Source organism: Triturus cristatus, chromosome 6, assembly GCF_964204655.1.
Source record: "Triturus cristatus chromosome 6, aTriCri1.1, whole genome shotgun sequence".
Lineage (NCBI taxonomy): Eukaryota > Metazoa > Chordata > Amphibia > Caudata > Salamandridae > Triturus > Triturus cristatus.
Window position 1 is genome coordinate 635,614,501 of NC_140589.1, and position 22,076 is coordinate 635,636,576.

The 22,076-nt window shown below is 44.5% G+C and overlaps 1 protein-coding gene across 2 annotated transcripts in view; it reads right to left on the reverse strand.

Moving 5' to 3' along the window:
* KLHL32 (kelch like family member 32) overlaps positions 1–22,076 on the reverse strand; it is an 816,038-nt gene that overhangs the window by 668,023 nt on the left and 125,939 nt on the right. For both annotated transcript variants that reach the window (XM_085611126.1, XM_085611127.1), the window contains exon 2: positions 18,370–18,457. In XM_085611126.1, coding sequence (XP_085467252.1) covers positions 18,370–18,392 — 23 coding nt within the window. In that variant the 5' untranslated portion in view covers positions 18,393–18,457. The remainder of the gene's footprint in view (positions 1–18,369; positions 18,458–22,076) is intronic.

The window sequence follows — 22,076 nt, forward strand, 5'->3', positions numbered from 1 at the left end:
GGTGAAAATTGGGTCCAGCGTGTGTTGTGTAGTGTGTGTAGGGTTGTGGAGGATCTGGGTCAATCCAAGGCTGCTCATACTGTTGAGGAGGTGTGTAGTGTTTTAGTCAATGGGGTTGTCGATGTGGAAATTTAGGTTGCCAAGGAAGATGTAGTCCTTGAAGTCTAAGGCTAGGGGCGCAATGAAGTCTGCAATGGTTTTGCAGAAGCTGGATCGCTAGCCTGGGGTGTCGGTATGCAAGGGTGACTCTGATGGTTGTCTAGTTGACTGTGTGAGGCTTGAAGTAGAGATGTCCCATGGGGGTGGTGGTGTTGTTGCTTGTAGTGGTACACTGTATGGTCCCTTTGTGGATGATGGCTGTTCCTCCTCCTGGCTTGTTGCTGTGGTCCTGGCGAGTGATTTTCTATTCATTGGGATTTTCTGTGGCAATGTCTGGGGCGGATGTGGGGTTGAGCCAGGTCTCAGTGAAGAAGACGATGTATGGGGCGAGGGTGGCAATAAGGTCCAAAAATTCAGTGGAATGCTTGCATTATGAGTGTGTGTTGAGAAGGGCACATGCAAGTTGGTTTTTTTGTTTAGGTGGTGTCTGTGGTGTGTTCTGGGTCAGGGGGCTGGTCTGTGGGCTGGTGTGTGTGCAGCAGCAGGTGAAGTGGCAGTGGGTGCAGGTGAAAGGTCTTATTGTGGGTCGGCCCGGTGGCAGTGTTCGTTGCGGCGTCCGGAGGCGAGGATATAGAGCTCGGCGATGGTGTATCTTCGGGGCAGGAGGACCAAGCGTCGTGTCACTGGGTGTGGTCAGGGTGCAGATGGGCTTGGTTTGGTGTGCCGCTGCGCGGCCGCTCTGCCGCCTGCATTAAGTAGGTCCTGGGTGGGCAGGGCTTCTGTTGGCAGGAAGAATGGGGAGTGGGAAATCCCGGTTGGGAGAACTCCAGCGGAAAAACCCGGGTAGCTTCGGTGTCACTGGATCTGTCTAGTCTAAAGGGCCTCTCTCCACAAGGGACGCACACAAAAGTCCCAAAGGTCAGACACCCCATAATTGTACCTTATGCCCCCTTGCATTGAAGGTACATTTAACAGTCTGCCCCACAACAACCCTGAACACTATAATCATTTAATAAAAGTTTGCCCTACTAGCACTGTCCGGGTGTTACCACAATAACTAAAGGCAATATAGGGAGTAAACTTAGAGCACATAAATAATAAAATGCTTCAGAATTGTACCACCTTTCACATTAGAAGCCGTGATTTACGGTCAACAATGTACATGTCAAAGATGTCAGTGTTCACCATAATGCAACAGAGTCTTTCTTCTACTTTAAACACGGCTTCAAAGTCCAGTAAGAAAGGCTCATGTTCCCAATAACCTTTTGACAAAAGTCCAAGCTCAAGGGATGCGTGAAAATATAATGCAACTCTCCCCATTTTCTTTTACCCGTGAGAGGTAAGGTATGTTTTGAGAAATGGGTATTAAACTCCTGTTGGAGCTTGGGGGTGTCCTTCACTGCTCCGGGGGTGTCTCCAACCCAACAGCAAGGCGCTTGTAGTGCCCCTGCCCTCTTGGGACACTGCGAACCAACTAAACAAACTTCCAACAGCAGCCGCTGGCCTTACGAGGCGATCCTCTTAGCTGTTCCAGACCAGAGGTGCTACTTTGGTGCAACTGCAGGGCACGTTTTCCTTTTATTTTGTTTTTCCTTAATGTCAGGTTTGCTTTTGATATGTGGCCACATGGGAGGGAGCCCAAGCCTGTGCAACCAAGCCAGCTGCACAGTGTGCCTGATTCTTTTCTGCAGGTGGGGATGCTGGCCTTAATTTGTGTATAGTCTGGGCAGGAGGCTAGAAGCTCGACACTCGAGCTGCCCCAGTCCCTGGCATAGGCAGCAGGAGGGGCGCAGGTGCTCCAGTGATCTCTGGTCCCGGAGCAGCCCCTCTGCACGGCCCTACAGACAAACAGAAGAGTTCACCCATAGCACCCCACAAAACCTAGGCTGCATATACATGCAAAGCGAAATGAGTTTAAAAGTAGGGACAGGTCAAAAAACAATGTTAGCTCAACCCAATATGGATACAATTTCGCATTGGAGTGGTGACTAAACCGCAGGCTATTACTCTACCATATTTAATACTGCCAACCATATCTATCTATGTTCTTTTACTTTTATGCATTCCTAAATAAAGAAGTGTGACAAAAATTGTTCACGACATATGTGTATATACAATAATTACATATATGACAGACATGCAATGTATACGAATTAACAAAACGATTCACCCATTTCTTGGTTATACATCAAAGGTGCAAAAAAAATGATATAAAATGTGTATGAATAAACAATACAATTCAGGTACTCCTTCTCCCTCTGTGATTCGTTATGCATCATAGGTGGTACTATAATAATTCTAGTTCTGATAGTCATTTTTTAATTTATTTTTTTTAATTTATTTTTTATGTACCATATACAATCAGAAGTAATGTTACAGGGTTAGCCACGAGTGGTGGCGATCATTCTTACATAGCTGCTTATGTAGCTACCCCTTACTTTTATCTTTTGAGAGTGAAAGAAGTGGAAGGAGGAAAAGATAGGAAAATTAAGTGGTGAAGCCATGGTAGTCATAATGGCTAGGACTGACCGAGGGAACAGTCTGCTTAATGGTTCATGACTATCCCACAGCCCACAATAAATCCACAAAACTATTCCTATCAGAAGGCTCCTCCACTGCAAAGGGTTAACGCGTTTCAGCCATCTTAACTCGAGTTCTTTTCAGGACCAAAGAAAGACAAGAAATCTCAAATCTACAAATAAAAAAAACCATAAGTCTGGTAGAGTAGTAGCATTCAATTTAGTCACAATTCCAATATGAAATTGTATCGATATTGGGTTCGACTAAATTGTTTTTAAATCTATCTCCACTTTTAACCCCTATTGCTTTGTATGTAACCTGTATGGGCCTAGCAGCTGCCCGTCGGATCCATGAGCCCACCTGTGGCTGCCATAAGGCTGGAGCGCAACAGAATTTCTTTATTCCTTCCCCTGTGCCACAAGCCATTCCCAGTGGCAATTCATGGTTGGGAGGCTGGTGGTGGTATGCACTCAATATGCAAAACCTGTCCCTCAGTCCTGGCACTCCCTGGGGAAGTCAATTATGAACTCACCACACTTTAAACTTTACAAGCCTTGGCATGAGTGATGGTCCTTTTCATCCTTCTGGTGGCAGAGTGCTGTTTGATGGAGCACCCAGTAGACTATAACTGTTCTCCTTTACTTCTAGAACTGGAGATGTGCAGCTGATATATACCACCAGTACCTTTCTGAAGTTTACAATTCGAAGGCCAGCAAAGAGATTTGAATTACAATCCCGACAGATCTAATATTTTGGGGACTCTTCGAGATACATGCTGGCAGTAGAATAATGACCTTGGGCCAGCAGGGTATTTAAAACCCTAAATCTCATTAGAGGCTGACTAAGGAATATACATTAACACCCAGCATATATAAAGATGTGTAAATATGACCAAATTAATATTCTATTTGCACTCAAGACAATTTTAAACCAAGAAAAGGAGACTTTAATGTTTTCTCTTTGTTGAGCAAAGAGGAAGAAGGTATTTTGATGCAACTTTCACGGGGAAAACGAATACAGTCAACAACTCAAGAATTGCAGTGAAGTACTGCAGACTCACAGTGAACCAAAACAGTCTCACTCTATAGCCAAAAAGAAATGGGGATATGATGTTGGATGCCTAATTAATTTATAAACCCTGCATAAGACAGAATCAACTTCTTAAAGGTTCCAGCTGAGACCGGCTACCTGGGCGCAGATACCGCCATAAGTTAGACAACAGTCCCACTCACTCAGGCAGCACATGTGTACATTTGTAAATAGAGCAGATCCTGTTATCCCATAGCAGCAAACCTTATTCTAAAAGGCAGGCACTAGCTATTAGGACTCAGCCATTTTGGAGAAGGTTACAGTGAGTGAAACTCATGTTAATGAGACTCACTCTAAGGAGAGATCCAAAAAAGTCGCTGAAAATCAGGAAATCTTAGGGGGTGAGGAGTTTAAGGAGATCAGAGCCCACTTATTCACAATACGGATGACCGGAGAATCCACATGGGTGTGCGCCAAGTTCTTAATTTGAAAATAAATATTGCACGAGCCTGACAGTTTTTCTTAGAGACCTGCCAAATATCTGGGTTGCCAAATATTAATGCTGCCTAGTCTTGATTCCACTTCAGGCCTCTTTCCTCCACTACCTTAGTTTCTAGCACTGCTTTCTTATCTTTCACCTCTTCCATCTTCTCTCTCTCTTCCCAGTCTTATTCTCTCTGTCAATGTCTGATGAGGGTTGATGCCCAACATCAGCAACCACCAGCACAAATAAAGCACTTTGTCAAAGGCTAGCCTGCGCACTCTAGGCAAACAGGAGTGACATACATCCTTTGAGGTAAGTGGATGCTTCCAGCTTTGGTGCATGAGTGGACCCTTAACGTGACTTGAACAAAGAAGACATAACGGAAAGTAATCCTACCCCACCCATGTGCTGCTGCAACCTTGCCCACGGACACTACAATCAAGACCCTGTCTAGAGCATTCACACCCCTGGAACTGAGTTTCAGGGTGTCAGTCAACCTATTCACCAAGCTTTCGGTGTGGCTAATGGTCTTTTTTCTGCTGTGACAGGAGTTTTTGAGTGCTTAAACCCATCATCTTTTGTGTTTTTTTCTATACCTCACATATCAGATAAGAAAATACCTCAGTAAATTTTGGTCTACTAGAGATGATTTCTGTATGGTAGACCACGCATCATGTTTTTCTCCACATTCGATCTCTGACAAAACAGAACACCTCCCTGCCCTGATTCCCATCCTGTATTTCCACTGTCCTTCTCTCAGGATACTCCCGGAGGACTAGTAATCACATCTTTTGTGCTCAAACTCTGATTCACATTCACAGGCCCAAGAGCAGAGGAGCTGGCCATAATGAACCGGGTGTCCTGGCTCACAGTGTTATTCCTAAGTTGTTGAATCTCTGCTTTTGTGGCTTTGCAGTAACTTACACCTCTGACCTACTGTCCTGCAACACTTTAGCATCTTCTCCTCCAGTTTCATCCACTATCTCTAGTTTATCTGTAATTGCTATATTCTTCCTTGTTTAAGGGTAAGAGGCATCTAATGAAGGATCTTCCGAAATAAAGGCATTGACCCCTTTGCTTGAAAGCTCAAAGCTAGTTCTGGCAGTGGTCATTTTAGTGGATTGTATAAGTCTCTTGCCTTTTATTTATTTTTTATATTTATTTTTATTAAACAGTTCGACCAAATCTCATCAAGCAATTACAAACAGGTTACTACCTGTAAAACAATTTCAGTGTACAGTATACAAATTATATTTTAGTTGTTGCATGGAGCAGATCAAGGGGATCCATTAGCGTCTGCGTCAGACTGGCAACTTGGCGGGTGACAAATGTCGCCTCTGTAACGATTCCAAGCCTCCCATACCTTTATCCACTTCCCGGGGCATCCCCTAGCTATAAAGACTGATTTCTCCCTGAACATGCACCAGTCTAGATCCTCCTTCCATATGCGCACTTGGGGCGGTTGAGTAACCCCCCACAACTGCGCGATATTACGTTTCGCAATCATATACGATAAAGTGGCCCATTGGGTAGTGTAAGTATTTAGATTCGTAGGCTCCCAGACATTTAATATGCACCTTCGAGCCTCCGGCTGCATATCCACCCCCAATACCGAACGCAGTGTGTGATGAATGTCCCTCCGATAGTGTTGTATCTGCTGACAGTTCCATAGTGTATGAATGAATGTTCTCAGTTCCCCACAACCCATTCTGCACTCCCCACTTTCCGCCCTTCCCATTCGAACCAGACCCAGACCCGTTACATAGATCCTATGCAATATTTTAAGATGTTCTAATCTCAGCCTGGCTTGGATTGCTACTATAAGTGGGGAGGAGACCGCCTCCTGCCTGTCTTCATCGTCCAGTTCTATACCATCCCCGGTCCAATGCCCCCTGAGGGCCTGTAACAGGTCTTCCATGTTGTTTATCAATTTCCTATATATTAGGGATATAGTCTTTTCTGGGAGATGCCCATCAAGCACGCTGTCCTCGAGGGAGGAGGCCTCCGGGAGTGCCAAGTCACTGGGGACATGGGTGAGTAAGGCGTGACGGATCTGTAGGTACCGGTAATGCTCGGTATCTGTCAAGTTATATTGGTCTTTAAGTGACGCAAATGAATGCACCATTCCATTCCCCCAGATACCTTTAATTTGGGTGATCCCTATAAGATCCCATTTATCAAAACCATTAGATTTCCATAGGTTACCCAGTTTCTCCGAGCTCCAGAGTGGTGTGGCTAGCGTGAGTTTACCCTCCCATTTGATGTGTTTAGTGACTGTGTGCCAGACGTGGACGGAGTGCGCCGAAGGACCAGTCAGTGAGTATCTACAGGGTTTAGCGTATAGCGCTCTGGTATAATTCCCCCCTGGGAGCTGCCATCTGTCCATTGCATATCCGGGATCACTTGGATGCCCGTAGATCCCGTGATTAATAGCAGCCAGTTGAGACGCCCAGAAGTACTTCTTTAAGTCTGGCAGATTAATTTCACCGTTGTACCAGTTAAGAGTCAATTTGGAAAATGCTATGCGAGGTCTACCCTCCCAAAGTAGCTGTCTCTGGAGATCCTCGATTTCTTTGAAATAGGACGCAGGAACTGGATCCATCGTGTTTTGGAGCACATATTGAAAACGAGGCAGGGCCATCATTTTAAAAAGGACTGCTCTGCCAAGCATGGAAAGGGGGAAGAGCCTTCCAATGCGCTACGTCCATCCTAAGTCTCTGCATGGGTGGATCCAAATTGCGGGCATAGCGGGGTTTCGGGTCTAGTGTGACAAAGATTCCGAGATACCAGAATCCGTCAGATACGATTTGGATCGGGCAACCCCGTGGTATAACTGGCGGTTCCCCCTTAAGGACATAAACCACTGATTTAAGCCAATTCACCGTGAATCCAGAGTACCTGCCAAATATTCCCAGCACGTCTAGGAGGCTGATTAGTAATCCTCCGGGATTAGTGAGGTATAGGAGGACGTCATCCGTGTACAATGATATTTTGTCCTCCCAATCCAGAGACCACCTCAGTCCGTGGATGGACCGGTCCTGCCTGATCCAAGCCACCAGTGGCTACACTGCCAATGCAAAGAGGAGCGGAGACAGTGGGCAACCCGGTCTAGTACCCCTACCCAGCTGAAAGTCTGACGACTTACGATTATTCACCACTACCCGGGCCATCGGGCCGGAGTATAGGAGGCAAATCCAGCCAATAAATTCCTGTCCGAAGCCTAATTTGCTTAAGACTGTGAACAGATACGGCCACTCCACCATATCGAATGCCATAGTGGCGTCTAATGATACTATCACTGCCGGCTCTTGTATAGTAGGTGCTCTGCCCAATAGTCCATGCAATCGCCGTAAGTTAAGGGCTGTGTTACGATGCAGCATGAAGCCAGACGGATCTGGGTGGACCAGTGTGGTAATTACTTTAATCAGGCGAATCGCCAGTAATTTTGCAAGGACCTTAGATTCTACATTCAAAAGTGAAATTGGCCGGTAGGAGGCGCAGCTCGTTTTGGGTTTGCCTTCTTTATGGATGACTACTATGTTGGCTACTCATTGGTCAAATGGAAGCATGCCCTTCTCCCTACTCTCTGTCAACATAGCTCGGAAATGAGGGCAATTTTATTAGAAATCAATTTATACAATTCAATGGGAATGCCATTGGGCCCTGTCGCTTTACCCGAGTTCACGCCCCGAATAGCCTGTGCCACTTCGTCATCAGTAAGAGGGGAGTCCAGGTAGTCCCTATTGTATTCTGAGAGCGTGGGAAGTATTATGTCTCTTAACATATCAGCATTTTCTTCTTCAGTAAATCTGCCAGTTGTACTATATATTGTACGGTAGTGGTCGGCAAAAGTGTCCGCTATGGCCTGCGGATCCGTTATAGGATTGGAGTCTTGCCCTGACACCTCAGGCACCAGTCTTGATACCACTCTTGTCTATCTAGCCACGCTATTAGTTTCTCAGCTTTATCTCCAAGCTCATAGACTCTGCTTTGGACTTCTCTACCTTGTGCATTGGCCCCGTCTCTGGCGATGCCATGAAACTCATCTTGCCTCAACCTGAGAAGATGTAGGCCCTCAGGGGAGACCGCCCGGGCCAGTTCCTCTTCAGATTTTACCACATCCTCTTCCACTCTGTCGAGATAAGCCTGCCTCTCCTTCTTTTTCCCTGCTATAAGGGAGAGTGTTTCACACCGGATTACTGTTTTATACGCCTCCCAAACAATCTGTGCGGAGTCCACCGAGGCTATGTTTTCCTGGAAGTAGTGATCCGCGACTTTAACAATACAGCTCCGGGTGCGTGGATCTTTTAGGTGCCATGGATTAATGGGTGCCACTCTACCTGCCCTCACACCATCCCACTCCAGTCTCAGCCACACGGGGGAGTGATCTGAAATGCCCCGTCCCAGATGACGTATTTCCCGGATAGCATGGACTTGCGCTGCTGGGATAAGTACATAGTCTATTCTTGACAAGCTGTGGTGTGCCCCCGATATATGTGTAAAGTGTCTCCTCTCTGGGTTATGCGCCCTCCAACCATCTACCAATCCCACTGTGTCTGCGAACTCAGGGAGCCGCCTCTGAGCAGGTCTGATTACGCGAGGGGGATGTCGGTCTAGGTCCCCGGACATCACAGCGTTAAAGTCTCCTCCCAACACCAAGACACCCAACGGGAGAGTGAGAAATATTGCACCTAGGTCTTTAAACGTCTCCAACTGCAGGCCGGGAGGCACATATATTGAGACAAAGGTGGCTGTCTTCCCTTCCCATTGGCCCGAGACCACTACATACCTACCCTGTTTATCAGTCCACGAGGCTCGTAATGTGAAGGGAAACAAATGTTTCCCTAGTATACCTACTCCCCGCGACCCTGAGGTAAATCCTGCATGCGCCACCAGTTTATACCCCCCCCATGCAAGGCCATACATTTGTTTCCTATTAGATGGGTTTCCTGTAAGAGGATCACTTCCGGTGCATGCTTTCTGATGAATTGGTTGACCATCCCCCGCTTTAGTTTGTCCACTAGGCCATTGACATTCCAGCTAAGCACTTTGATCCCCGATCTGCATCTATCACTCGACATCTAACCCCTGTAGTAGTCTTGGTAGCCCTGCTCTGCTTTTTGATGATGTCGAAAAATTCAAAACTGCGAACTATAAATTTCCAACATTAAAAAACAAAACCATCCCCTCCCAACTTCCCCACTCCCAGCACCCCTGCTCCTGGCTTTCGCTCATCCCCAACTGGCAGAGTGCCTGTCGCCCTACACACTCACATTAAAAGATAACTAAAGGTAGTAAATGGGAAAGGAAGCCAGCCACCCGCCCCTCCCCCAGCCCAGAATTATCTCAAACAAATTGCCCTTCGAAGCGTGTGTTACATAATACTAATACTATTTAGCCCTGGAGAGAGTCTGATGTCTTATCTTGGCGCCAATACCCCTGTACCTGACCATGATTATTTAGTCCGGGGTTAGAGATGCCAGTTCTCAGTCTTGTTCCTGTGCTGCTGGATCTCCATCTCTGTCCCTTAATCCAGAGCCGCCAGTAGGACGGCTGTCGAGCCAGTCAGATGCCACATCAGGATTGTCGAAGAACCATGCTCTTCCCTAAACCTCCACGCTCAGACGCGCCGGGAACATCATGGCGTATCTTATTCCTATGTCTCTTAGCTTTTTCTTAACCGCTAGGAAGTTCCTACGCTGTTTCTGTACCAATTGTGTAAAGTCGGGAAAGAAAGAGAGGGTGGCATTCTCGTACCGCAAGGGGGGTCCTGTGCGGGCAGCCTGCAGGATCGTGTCTCTGTCTCTAAAGTTCAGGACCCTCGCTATCGTCGGCCGCGGGGGCGCCCTGGCCTTAGGCCGCCCGCCTGGGACCCTATGTGCACGTTCGATGGTGAAGTAGTTACTAAGTCCCTTGGGTTTCAGGTGGGTTAAGATCAGATCCTCAACGAACAGGTCAGGGGCCGGACCTTCTGATTTCTCGGAGACTCACAAAATGCGGATATTATTGCGCCTAGCTCTCCCTTCGTAATCGTCCAGCTTACGCTCAGCCATTTTGTGTAACGATTTAAGATCTCGTACGTCCCGCTGAAGCTGAGCTACGTCATCCGCCAGACTGGCAGTCTTTATATCTAGGGACTTGACCTTTTTGTTAACTTTGGTGAGATCCGCGCGTATGAGATTCACCTCTATGGAAACTGTATCAAGCTTATGGTCCAGCGACTCCATTTTCTGCCCTAGGGATGATTTGATCCCATCAATAGCTGTCATGACATCGTGCAGGGTCAAGTCTGAAGCAGGGCCAGTGGAATCTCCTCCCCCTAAGCTGGTGACCTTTGAGTCTGCCGGTGAACCTTTAGGGAGAGTGTACCTGTCCAGTTTATTCGTCTGGATTTGCCTTGACCCCTTAGATGTCCTGGGTTGGTGTTTCTCAGAGTCCAGCTTGGTCGCCATGTTGTGCCCGCTCACAGCGCCCTCCAACGGCAATATCTATCCCAGGAATCACCCCCCCAAGCGCACCAGTCTGCCACCACTGCGCGGGGCGGCCGTCCGATCCGCCAGCCACTGAAAATAGAGTCTGGCAGTCCCCGGGGGGTATCAAGCAAGCGATTGCAGGGTCGGGGCGCCTCCGATCTGCCAGTGCGCCCACTAGTGTATGCCAATAAGCTCACCGTCGCCCCCAGTCCGGCTCTCAACGCGCCATCGTTACTGCAACAAAGGGTCGCTGGACAGGGGAAGGGTCGGCACCACCCAGTCAGAGCAGCCACTCTTAACTGTGTAGTCTCTCCTTAGTTGTCTGTGTCGCCGCCCGGCTCCCTCACCTCCCGGCCTGATTACTGCTATGCCGGCCCTCTGCTGCCCAGGATCGATCTCTGGGAGTCCCACTCACTCCTCCAAATTCCACTCCAGCAGTGTATTGCTCCACATGGGCCGGCAGAGAGTCCACCAGTCGGCCACCTGCAACTTTTCGGGAGTTGTAGCTGCAACCAAGACTTTATTCATGAATGCCCCCTCCAGGTGTTATGGGGAGCGGGTGGGGGGGTGAAGACCGGAACTCGTCTGCCACTTTCCCCCCCGTCTAAAGAGGGGCCATCAGGTGCCAGTCCCCGATGAAGTCCCGCACCAGGCACCGTCGCATCGCGGGCCTCAATACACTCTGATTCCTGCGGGGAGCGGGCTCCGGGGGGGAAGCCCCCACCAGCAAGGACTGCCCACTACGCCACTCACCGCCAAAGCACCTCCACAGGGTTCCGCCACAGACGGTCCGGGTGATTGCGGCGCGACCGGCGATTTCCGGCCCGAATCCCCGCTGTTTTCGCACTCCGCACCGGCCACCTCACTACTCCAGACCCCGGCTTCAAATCTCCGGGAGGCCTCAGTTTACAGCGCTCAGTGTTCCGGAGTCCTAGATCGCCGGGAGTTCGGGATTTCAGGTCTCTTGCCTTGTAAAACAAAATAATTTTTTATAAATTATGCTGCCGGAATCTATTCCTATATGTGTAACCGTTCTCCTTCTTGGCTTGTTACCTCTCAGATCACCTCTGGCAAGGAAAAGTTCTAATGTAGAGGAATGCCCTTGCTGGGTCCTGTGGCCTGCTGCAAGGAAGATAAATCTTTTGCCTCTAATGACATTCTTTTCTTATTACAGGAGAGTTCTTGTTAGACTTAACACTATAAGTGTTTAATTGTTTCCTTCTCTTTTGTACCACCACCATATGCTGCATCCTGTGTTTAAGATATTTTTCCTCTCTAGCAGGTCTTTCCAAATCCTGCCCAGTGATGTTGCCTCAGGTCAAACAAAGACTTGGCATACTGCATTACACATCAAGTTCTAATTAAATAAGACCCAGCATGTAAAGCAAACTTAAATTAAGCTTCTTCACAACTCCGGCTACCGGGTGCATGCTGTGCTATCAACAACTTATTCTGGTGTTTTATGATTACTTAACTTGCGGGTTTCCTGTCTGTGGACTAATCAGTGGAATGCAGCTCCGATGCATGCTCTTACTGCCTCTTACATCTCCACTGGTCGTTCCTCAAGACCCTTCTCCAAAAGGGACCACATCATGCAGTTGCTCCACTGGACCTCCATGCTCCACACCCACACTGTGAAGCCCCACCTCTGAGATGCCTCCAGCACCTGCCCTTTAATACAGCAGTCACCAAAAATTCAGCTGTTTCAATCCACTGTAGTTGCGCCTTGTCAAAAGAACTGCTTCTATGTGTAGACATTTTACCTCAATGGGGTTGGAGTTACTGTTCTCCTTGAGTTTTCTTTGTATGCACACGTCACCCTTGAGCTAGAAAACTCCTATCTCGTAGTGCCAATGTTTTCATCCTGAGAGGCATGTAGTTGGCCGCTTCAGCCTGCTGCCATCATGCCCTGCCCTCAGACGTTCAGATACAAGTAATTAATAACATGGTAACTACAGAAGGTTTTAAGATTTCAGGAATCTGTTAATGGAAATAATTCGAAATTAGTGGAGCATAAAGTACGCAACAACCCAGAATATATTAACAAGCTCAGTAGGAAAAAGAAGGTACAAGAGGTGGCTCTAGAATATTTGGAAAATCATTCTAGAAGAAAAAGCGTAAGAAGAGTTGGAGTATCAGAGTCTGCTGAATTAGACAAAGATTTGAAAAGAATGGTGGTATCAATACTTGCTGCCAATAGTACCATTAAAGATATTGACTTTTCAAAGGATAAACAGGGGGTCCCTAGAGAACACGTCAACTGGGCAACCTTCAAAAGATTCAAGTAAAATTTCTTATGTCCTCCCATGTGGAGAAGATTTTCTATGACTTTCAAGAACCCATCTCTTGGCAGAAGAATCAAATATTAATACAACCAGACATATCCAAGAGAGCAAATCAAAAGAGATGGGAGCTTAAATATTTAATTGACAAATTCAAAGCCAAAAGAGTTGTTGCCTGCCTGTAATACCCTTAAAAACTTAAGGTTGTATTTGGGGATACTCCAAAGTAAGTATTTTCAAGTTTACAAGCAGAGAAGTTACCTCAGATTTAACTGGAACATGGTGACCGGAGTATATGGAAACATTGGTAGCAGTATATAATTTCTTTACCCTTTATTAAATGAGATAGAGAAATAGCACCAGGGTCTCCCTGAGATGTAAGAGTCCTTTTGCCTACAAGCATAGAAGGTGAAGGGACAACAAGAGAGGTGAGGTTAGTAGGTGGCTTAGGATACAGGGGTAATCACAAGAGGGATAAGAGGGGTTACTGGGAGGATAAGGGGATGGGTGACAAAAACACAAGGGTGTGCAGAGGATAAATGGAAGGAAAGAAAAATCAAAAAGGAAAAAAAGGATCCAATTTATGCCTTTTGGTTGTCTGTGGGGGGGCAGTACGTTTAAGGATCTCAGAAGAAAGCAAGGTTATTTAGTCTATGGGCTTAACCGATTTAAAAATTAGTACATGGAATGTTAATGGTCCACTAAATAGTGAAAAGAAGAGTGTGGTGATATTTAATTGGAATGTGGGCTCAGGAGCAGATAATGCACTTTGACAAGTGTAATGTCCATCTGGACACATCATGTAGTAGTCCTTCCCTAGTATGTGTGCCTACAGCCCATGACATTACAATGGCAATGAGGCGGACTTATCCAGCCTACTGAAGCCTTTTGCCCATGACAGGGTTAATCACATTGTGAGAGGTGAAAGTGAGGAGCTCCGTCTGGGCAAGGAGGAGTAGAGACTGGCTGCCTCCCGCATCGATCCAATGCCATAACATTTTGGCGATTGCTTTCCTTTTCTTACTTTTCTGTATTTACTTTGATGTTTTGTTTTAAATGCACAATCCAGGTATCAGTAGCAAGAGTGAAGATTAGTACGCCACCAATGAGTAAAATAAATCATGTACTTTAAAATCACACCTATATACCAATGAATAATTGAAGTATTAATTGAGGTACTAACTTATTTATGATCTTTTCCCACAATATACCATATTTATGTTCAACTTGTTTTAGGCCCAGGTAGTGTGGGGTCATTAGGGCACACCCCTAGATGTTGAAACATATTGTTTGCACCTGTTTAGGTGTGTGGGAATATAAACAAAAATAGATTTTAGAAGATTATATTGAAAAATAAAAAAGTGACCAATTGGGTAATAATCCGACATCGCTCATAAATTTAGCCACTAGGTATGTCAGAGCCACGCATAGTAAATTACAAAGATGCTCAAATTAACAGATTATCGGAACACCCATCTTTATTAAGTGGAGACGAGGCAGCTCCAACAATAACCAACCTAGACAAAATAGAATGACAAACAACTGAAGAAGAAAAATATAACACAGCTAGACACACACAAGCATTGCTAGAATATCGTAAAAATAACACAATACTACTAAGCCTACAGGTCAAAAACGCGCCAGTGATTTTCATACTTGGCAAAGCATACCAAGTACAGTTAAGGAGCGTAGGCACAAAGTGATCCCGAAACTGGCTGGAGCAGTCAATAGAAACAGATTTACACAGAAGTGAAGCTGAACTAATGGAGACTGAAGTGTTAGAGGGAGAAAGAGCCCGTGATCTGATCATTTGAGATGCCTAATAGTTACTGGAAAATGTAAAAAAGGTCATGGCTGATCTCAAAACCTACACAGTCACCCAAAAATCCACTTGAAAACATTTATCCCTGGATGGAGAGGACAATCCCTAGAACAGGGCGAATTCAGGACCAGTAGGAGGGTATACAGGCGATAACCAAGCCCACTATTAAGACTAATCAACCCATCCCCATATACAATCTGTCCACCAACCAACTGACTGAGGCAGATAATCTCAGGGCTCTCTTTTGTACCCTTGAATGTAAAACAGAAGTTCTACAATTTCTGCGTGAGATCAAGCATAAGACATTCTTTTCTGGTAACACGAATACAGGAGAGACTGACGTAAATTAACTCAAGAACAAGTCATCCTTTTGTCCAGGGAGTAATAGCATGCCCCCCAGGTATTTACATTTGTAGACAGAGTCAGAGGAGAGATAGATCAACTCAACAACAAAAAGATGTTCTTTGAACAGAACTGTAATAAAACAGAGACTAAGGCAATCCAAAACTTAGCCAACAATAAGTCCATTGTGATTAAACCCGCTGACAAAGGGGGAGGCAAAGTAGTATGGGACAGCTCCAAATAAGATCAGGAGATAATGCGGCAATTAAACAACCAGGCCCATTATTGCCTCATAAAAGAGAATCTCACCAGAGAGTTAGCCAGTAAAATCAACAAGCTCACCACAGAAGCAATAGAAGAAGGCCGGATCTGCAAAAAAAATAAAACATTTCTAACTAGAAAAGATTGCAGAGCCCCAGTCATACACATTCTCCCCAAAATCCATTAAGATCCAGTCAACCCTCTTGAAAGACCCATTATCTCTGCATAGAAGTCCCTCATAGAACCATTGGCATAATATATAGATGTTTTCTTAAAACCTTTTGTGACTAAATTTTAATTTGTAGATTTATATAGCGCAACTTATCACCCGTGAACGTGACACTCCATTACCAGCTGAATTTCATCATGATAGCCAGGCCAGCATGATAGATTGGCCCCCTATAGTGCAAACCGATAGAAAACATATTGGTGACATCGTTTTAACCTTTTATATTCTGCTCTGCATGTACTGTACACTAAGGTACCTGTTGTATTTTGTAAATACCATATTTGATCTTTTGTTTACCCTTGTCCCTCTTCTTTCCTCCCTTCTATCCTCCCCCATTCTCATGGTACATTCCCATCCTTTGTATGATAGAATGTGACAGTTGGAATTGTTATACTGCAAATATCTGGTCTGTTTTGGTGGCCTAAGGTCTGCTGTTATCTACAATAAAAGCTTACTGAAATTTGTTCTGGCTACCTGTAACCATTTTACAATGTATATATTATCTATCCATTAGGTACTTTCTTCTTCAATTGTCCTGAGGAGGACAACAGTAATGAAAGCCAAAACAAGTCCACATTTTCACCCAATCTTGAAGACATTAAATAGCTTTTTGGACACATACCCAAGAGATAGAGGACAGGATTGTAATCGATGTGACACTATTTAAAGGACTACCTCCTCTGTGGACTGCACAGTAAATAAGGAGCTCAGCCACACTGATCAAATTAACTGCAAGACTGAAGCAAGATTCTAGTTTTTACATTTATTTGTTGTGTATAAATTTCAGCGATGGCTTTCCATTTCTTTCTTTTCTGTGTTTACTTTGATGTTTAATTTTAAACGTGCACTCCAGGTACCAGTACTAAGAGTGAAGATTATTACGCCACCAATAAGTAAAATAAATCATGTACTTTAAAATCACACCTATATACCATTGACTAATTGAAGTATTCATTGAGGTACTAAATTATGTATGATCTTTGGTCACAATATACAATATTTATGTTTAACTTCTATCAGTAGACATGAACACCTGGCCATCATACCTCCAAGAAAGAATGCTTGCGACGATCCAGGCAAGTCATCACTACCTATCGTACGGTATTCGCCATGCAGCTGGCAAGCCCATCATGACAGTCAATGATTAGTGCGTCACCACTACCACCCATGGAGCATCGAACAATAAGAGCATCAAACATCTAGAGTGGAGTTCAGCACCGTTACTATACCAAAAGGCAAGAAGTACCAATGACACTCTGAAGAATCAGTCACCAGCAACTACCTGCTTACCTCGCCACACACCTTTACCATAACCCATCTACTCCTGCGGTTGCACTGGTGACTAAACAGTGGCTCCTCAGTGGCCTTGCAGTGGCCAAGACGGGGCACACATGCAGTCCCAGTGCAGCCCAAATGGAGTGCCATGGCAAGCCATTCAAGAGCCTCCACAAGTGGGATAGATGGACTTGAAGCTGTTACAAAGGTGGATTCCAGGAGGTAGTGGGGCTTCAGAGCAAAGACTTCAACAGGTTGCAGCATGCCAATACTGTCTTCAAGGGATCAAGGAACGCCAACAATGCAAGCTTCGGGGTGGAATTTGACAATGCTCCTGACACACCCTGTTTTGAACTGTTGACCCAAACCAAAAATCAATCTGAGCATCAGCAGAGTGGACCAACTCCAGACTATGGACATTATTCCATTTGGTGTGCTATCAGAAGGCCTAGACCTCTCTGAACCAGTGTTTCTGTCCTGAACCCCTCAGGCTAACCTTTGAAAGCGAGCAGAGATATCCTGTGGCAGCAAGCGCCATTGGTCCAAATACTCACCGCTCTCCTGCTGATTGACGTGGTATCCTGTTTGTTTTGGATTGGTTTCCACATGTTGGAGCCTACACACTGGTCTACGCACACGCTATTCACATATCAACTTGTAATTAGTATAGATTCATTCATTAGTATACACATTAAAAGGACAAAGTTCAATGAGCTCTTCAAATAATCAAAAGTCGTTTGCGATGTTCTTGTGTTATTTAATTCTAGCGATTTTGCCCAGCCAACACATGTTTCGTCATGGGGAATTACCCACTTGACTTCTTCAGGGCTATCTGCAAAATGATAGACTCTCGTACGTACCCATTCTTGGCATCGTTGATTAAACTACTCCTATAGAGGCGCGATTAGCACAAGGGAACCTAGGCGGGGAAGGAGTTTTAGGAATTTCGAGAATAATTTGACTAAATCTGGGATCCAATTTCTACGCCACCATTGTTAGCTGTCCAAAAGCATTTCGTCACCAAATACAAAACATTTTTGCTTAAAAAACACATCTATTTGCCTCCCTTCTAACTGCGAGTTTCGCATAATGTTTGACAACAGCAGCACTATAACTAATAGACCAAAACAGTAATCTAGATGTACAGAAGTGATTTCCTGCGCCGTCTGTCTCGACTAGGTCACAGACAGTGATTTCTTTAGCGGTGACAAGTTACAGTATATTTCGATAAAAGAGAAGAACGTGGGTGTCAAGACTCTAAAAAAAAGGGGTATGTGTCAATGCAAACGTTTTAAGTTAAAAACTAACAGATCGTACCGCAGTTTTATTTGAAAAGCATATTGGCAGATGTTGACTTTCAACACAAAACAAAAATCACTCTAAACCCACTTACAATTTAGAATGTTTTCAAAGCAGTAACAGTCATAAGATAACTTCCTCCAGTGTGGCACAGCCCAAGACCACAACCCACTGAATAAAATTATACACATACTCATTGCATGTAACTTGTCTAACAGCGAGGCTGTTAATATAAATGGGGAGCAGGACATTACCTAAGGCACATCTCAGATGGCATTGTCCAAGTCTGCTTCCTGCGTGCTCACAGTTGGTGTCTTCCTGGCAGAGAAGCAAGCATCCTAGCTGCAAGTGAGAGGAAAAAAAGTATAAGTTACATTACAAATACACCAATTGTGCGGGTAGATTAAGTGAATTAATTGTTTCTGATGCAATAGTTATGATTTCATGCAACTGGGAGGCTAAGCTGTGTGAAAAAACAATTTGAATGCATTTTTAGAAATGTGTTTTTTATTAATTTATTGGAAATGTGATTGGAGCAATCAGGGTAATAGAACCCTTTACACCATAGACAAATCCAAAGCAATGGCTGTCATCTGTGCCCTGCGCACCCTCACTTATGCATAGAACTGGGGTGTGGGAGGTCATCGTATAGATTGCTAACGCTGCTCGTGAACTCTAACCACAGAAACCTCACTGAAATGAACTATAAACTCATCAATTGCAATGGTTTAGGATATTTTATTTCTTGCACCTGTTCCTTTGTTTCATCAACTAAAATGAAAAAAATCTGAAATACCTGGCAAACAGAAAATAAAAAGAATCTAAAACAGCCATCATTTAGGATGCTATGCTCCAAGTCTCCACGGCGGTCAGAGCGCACCCATCACAGTCCTTCGCGCGCTTTAACAGTGAAGTTAATCTACATATAAGGTTGAGCCCTGTAAGAAAGTAAGGCATGCGCCCCTTGCACTCTGCGGCGGCCAGAGCCGCCTCTAAATATGTTTTTGAGAAGTGCACATAAAGGGCTACACATAAAATAGGTGGGTCACTCACACAGAGTAATCATGAAAATTAGGCACATATGTGTTTTATATACACACACTCGTGTGTGCACACACAGTCATTTAAACTTTATGGTCTCTGGATGGGGCAAGGTCTTCGGAGTCTCAATCACTCACATTTACTTTATTTTCTCCACATATCTTTCTGAAACACTCAATCTGCATATCTCGTACCCCATCTCTTTCTTCTTTAGCACCATCTTTTTACATTCTCCTGCAAATACTTTCTTGCACCTCTTTCATTTCACTAATCCCACCCCACACACAATGCACCCAATCACCTGTACACCCTTAATTGTCTTTAACTTTCTCTCAGTTAATATTTTGACAGATGTGTATCTCAGTCACACAGTCTGCGATATAAATCTATAATTACAATTACCACACCTGACCATTGCTCTGTGTGCTCTGCAGAGAGGTCAAGAATTGGATGAGCATGTATTCTGAACCCCTTTATGAAGCATTGACAGGCACTTTGAGAAATTCGCACAGCATTCGGCCTGAATTTTCCAGGTCTCAATCGTGGCCCACCCACAATCTGAACTCACACAGCAACATGCCCGATACACGAGTAACATGTGGCATGCAAAAACTACAGAAACAAAACATCTTGGAAAAAAGCAAATACTCAGGGAAAGCAAGAGTAAGTAACACATGAAATGTAAACAGGAACAACCTCGCTGTTCGCAGGCTTAGAGGGCAGTGTCTGTGTTTGCTGGCTGTGGCAGTTACTGCTGGAGGGCACAAGGAGGGGCGGAAGGTGGGGGGGGCAAGGACAGTTACAGTTGGGGCACCAGCACCACCAGGTCCCCTATCAGCAGCACTGGTAGCGACCAGATTATCGACAGCATGCAAATGCAGCAATGAATGGTGTGTTCAGTGTGTTAAAAAAGTGACTATAAGCAGTGATGGAGCAGGGGAAATACAAAAAATGTTTGTACCCCTTCGAAATTAATAACCCCATAACTTTAAAAATACTAACTGTTTGAATGCAAGTATTAATTAACAAATGCACTTTTAATTAGACACTACACGCGGGTAAACTAACTGGCATTGCAAAAATATAGTTTATTTACAAATGTGAAATTAAATTAACATTGGTTTGTGATTCGTGTAGAAGTAGACGTAAATTGCATGCATTTTGTTTGTAGTAAAATTATATTGTGGCAAAGAATGCAGATGGTAAATAAAATGGCTTTAAATGTCGCTTATGCTAGGTAACAACTCACACGGGTCATTAGACTGGTTGGTGGTAAACAGAAAGGATCATTTTCTATATCTAATTTCTGCTATGTTGTTTTCATATTAGTTCCGTTCGGGCCCGCTAGACCTCACCTGGAAATGGCTGCTGCAGAGAGACATGATTGCGCGCGCCAAATAAAGATGGCCCCTGCGCATGAGCAGAGTGGAAGTTCCAGTCACGAGTGTGTGGCCTATGCCCAGAGTGGTAGATGTCAAGGCCAGTCTGACCTGAAACAAGAGGTGTGATAAGAGTTCAGCATGAATACATGGGAACGGATGGGAGAATCGAACTCCAGAAGAATGAACTAATTCATGACTGTCGAATAATGTTCCAAATAAATTAACTAAGTTAAAGTACATTTGGACTTGATGAATCACGAGAACCATTGCATGCATTGATTGTTTGCGAACCGGTTCAAGCAAGGAGGACGATGAGGTGACCATCACCACCCCTCCAATGGACCAATCAGAATGAATGTAGCCCCTAAAAGGTTTCAATTTTGGGTATAGCAAGTTAGTGTAAAGGGTATAAAAGAGCTTGTGCTTACAATGAGACGCAATGCTTATTCTACATTGATCTATTCAACACGACACGCAGTCTGTTGAGATGATTTTTTCCTTCTGATGCTGAAAAAGACTGTCAATTTTGGACTTATAACGTTGATGGGGAAAAGGAACGAGACCGTCGCGGGATTCTATCCTGGGAGGGAATACGTCCGAGGAGGTTAGAGGGACAGTCAGTCAGTTTTGGGAACCTATCCTGTAATCTTCGATTCATGCTCTGGTGAATTATTCTCTTTATCGCCCTAAGCCCAAGGGTAATGAGTATTTTCCATTTCTATTCAATCTTTATTTAAATGCTTATGAAATAATGTCTAGAATATTTGTCTAATAAAACTTTACTTAATTCAATTTATTCAATGAATATAGATAAAATGTCATGCTAACTCAAAACTGAGTCTGTGGTTATTAGAATTAAAGCTATGATCAATTATTGGTTTTAATTGTGATTGAGCTGGACTTAATGGCCATCAACTGATTCCTACTAGTTGGTCCATCGACCGAAATAGCGGAGTACCTTGATGTTTAGAACCGACAATTCCAAAATCAAATGCATATAATGTGTATAGTTATTAGTTAGGTAAAATTTTAACAAGGTACCCCGTATGTCTTGCAGCTCGTCTACTTATCACTGATCCAGAAAAACTGAGTGAATGTGTGTTTCGGTGTCATGGGCCCCACCAATTAATAAATGGTGTAAGGGTTTTTTCTGGGTTGGTGTCATAAGGAAAGGTTTTATAAAAACCGCGCTGCATTAGCAGCTTAAGATGTCATACTGTTGAGACTAAGAGACACATCCTTTGCTTTGCAGTGAACAGGTTAAAGCAAGTCTATAGCAGACTAATTCAGAAGTGCGGGGGGTATACATGCTTGCCTCAAACGGTAGCGGGCGAGGGTAGTGAGCAAACATGACTTCATTTAGCTGGTGGGTTCTCCCTTTCAACATTTAAAAAAGAAAATTACCTAATGGTTCACTTTAAAGACCAATTCCCATATCATTTTTTAAAGGTTATGAAAGTGCACTAATGAAACATTCCAACACTTTCCTAGTCTGCCAGGCAAACTCTATAAAAGAAAGCTATGAATTAGCTGAGGAG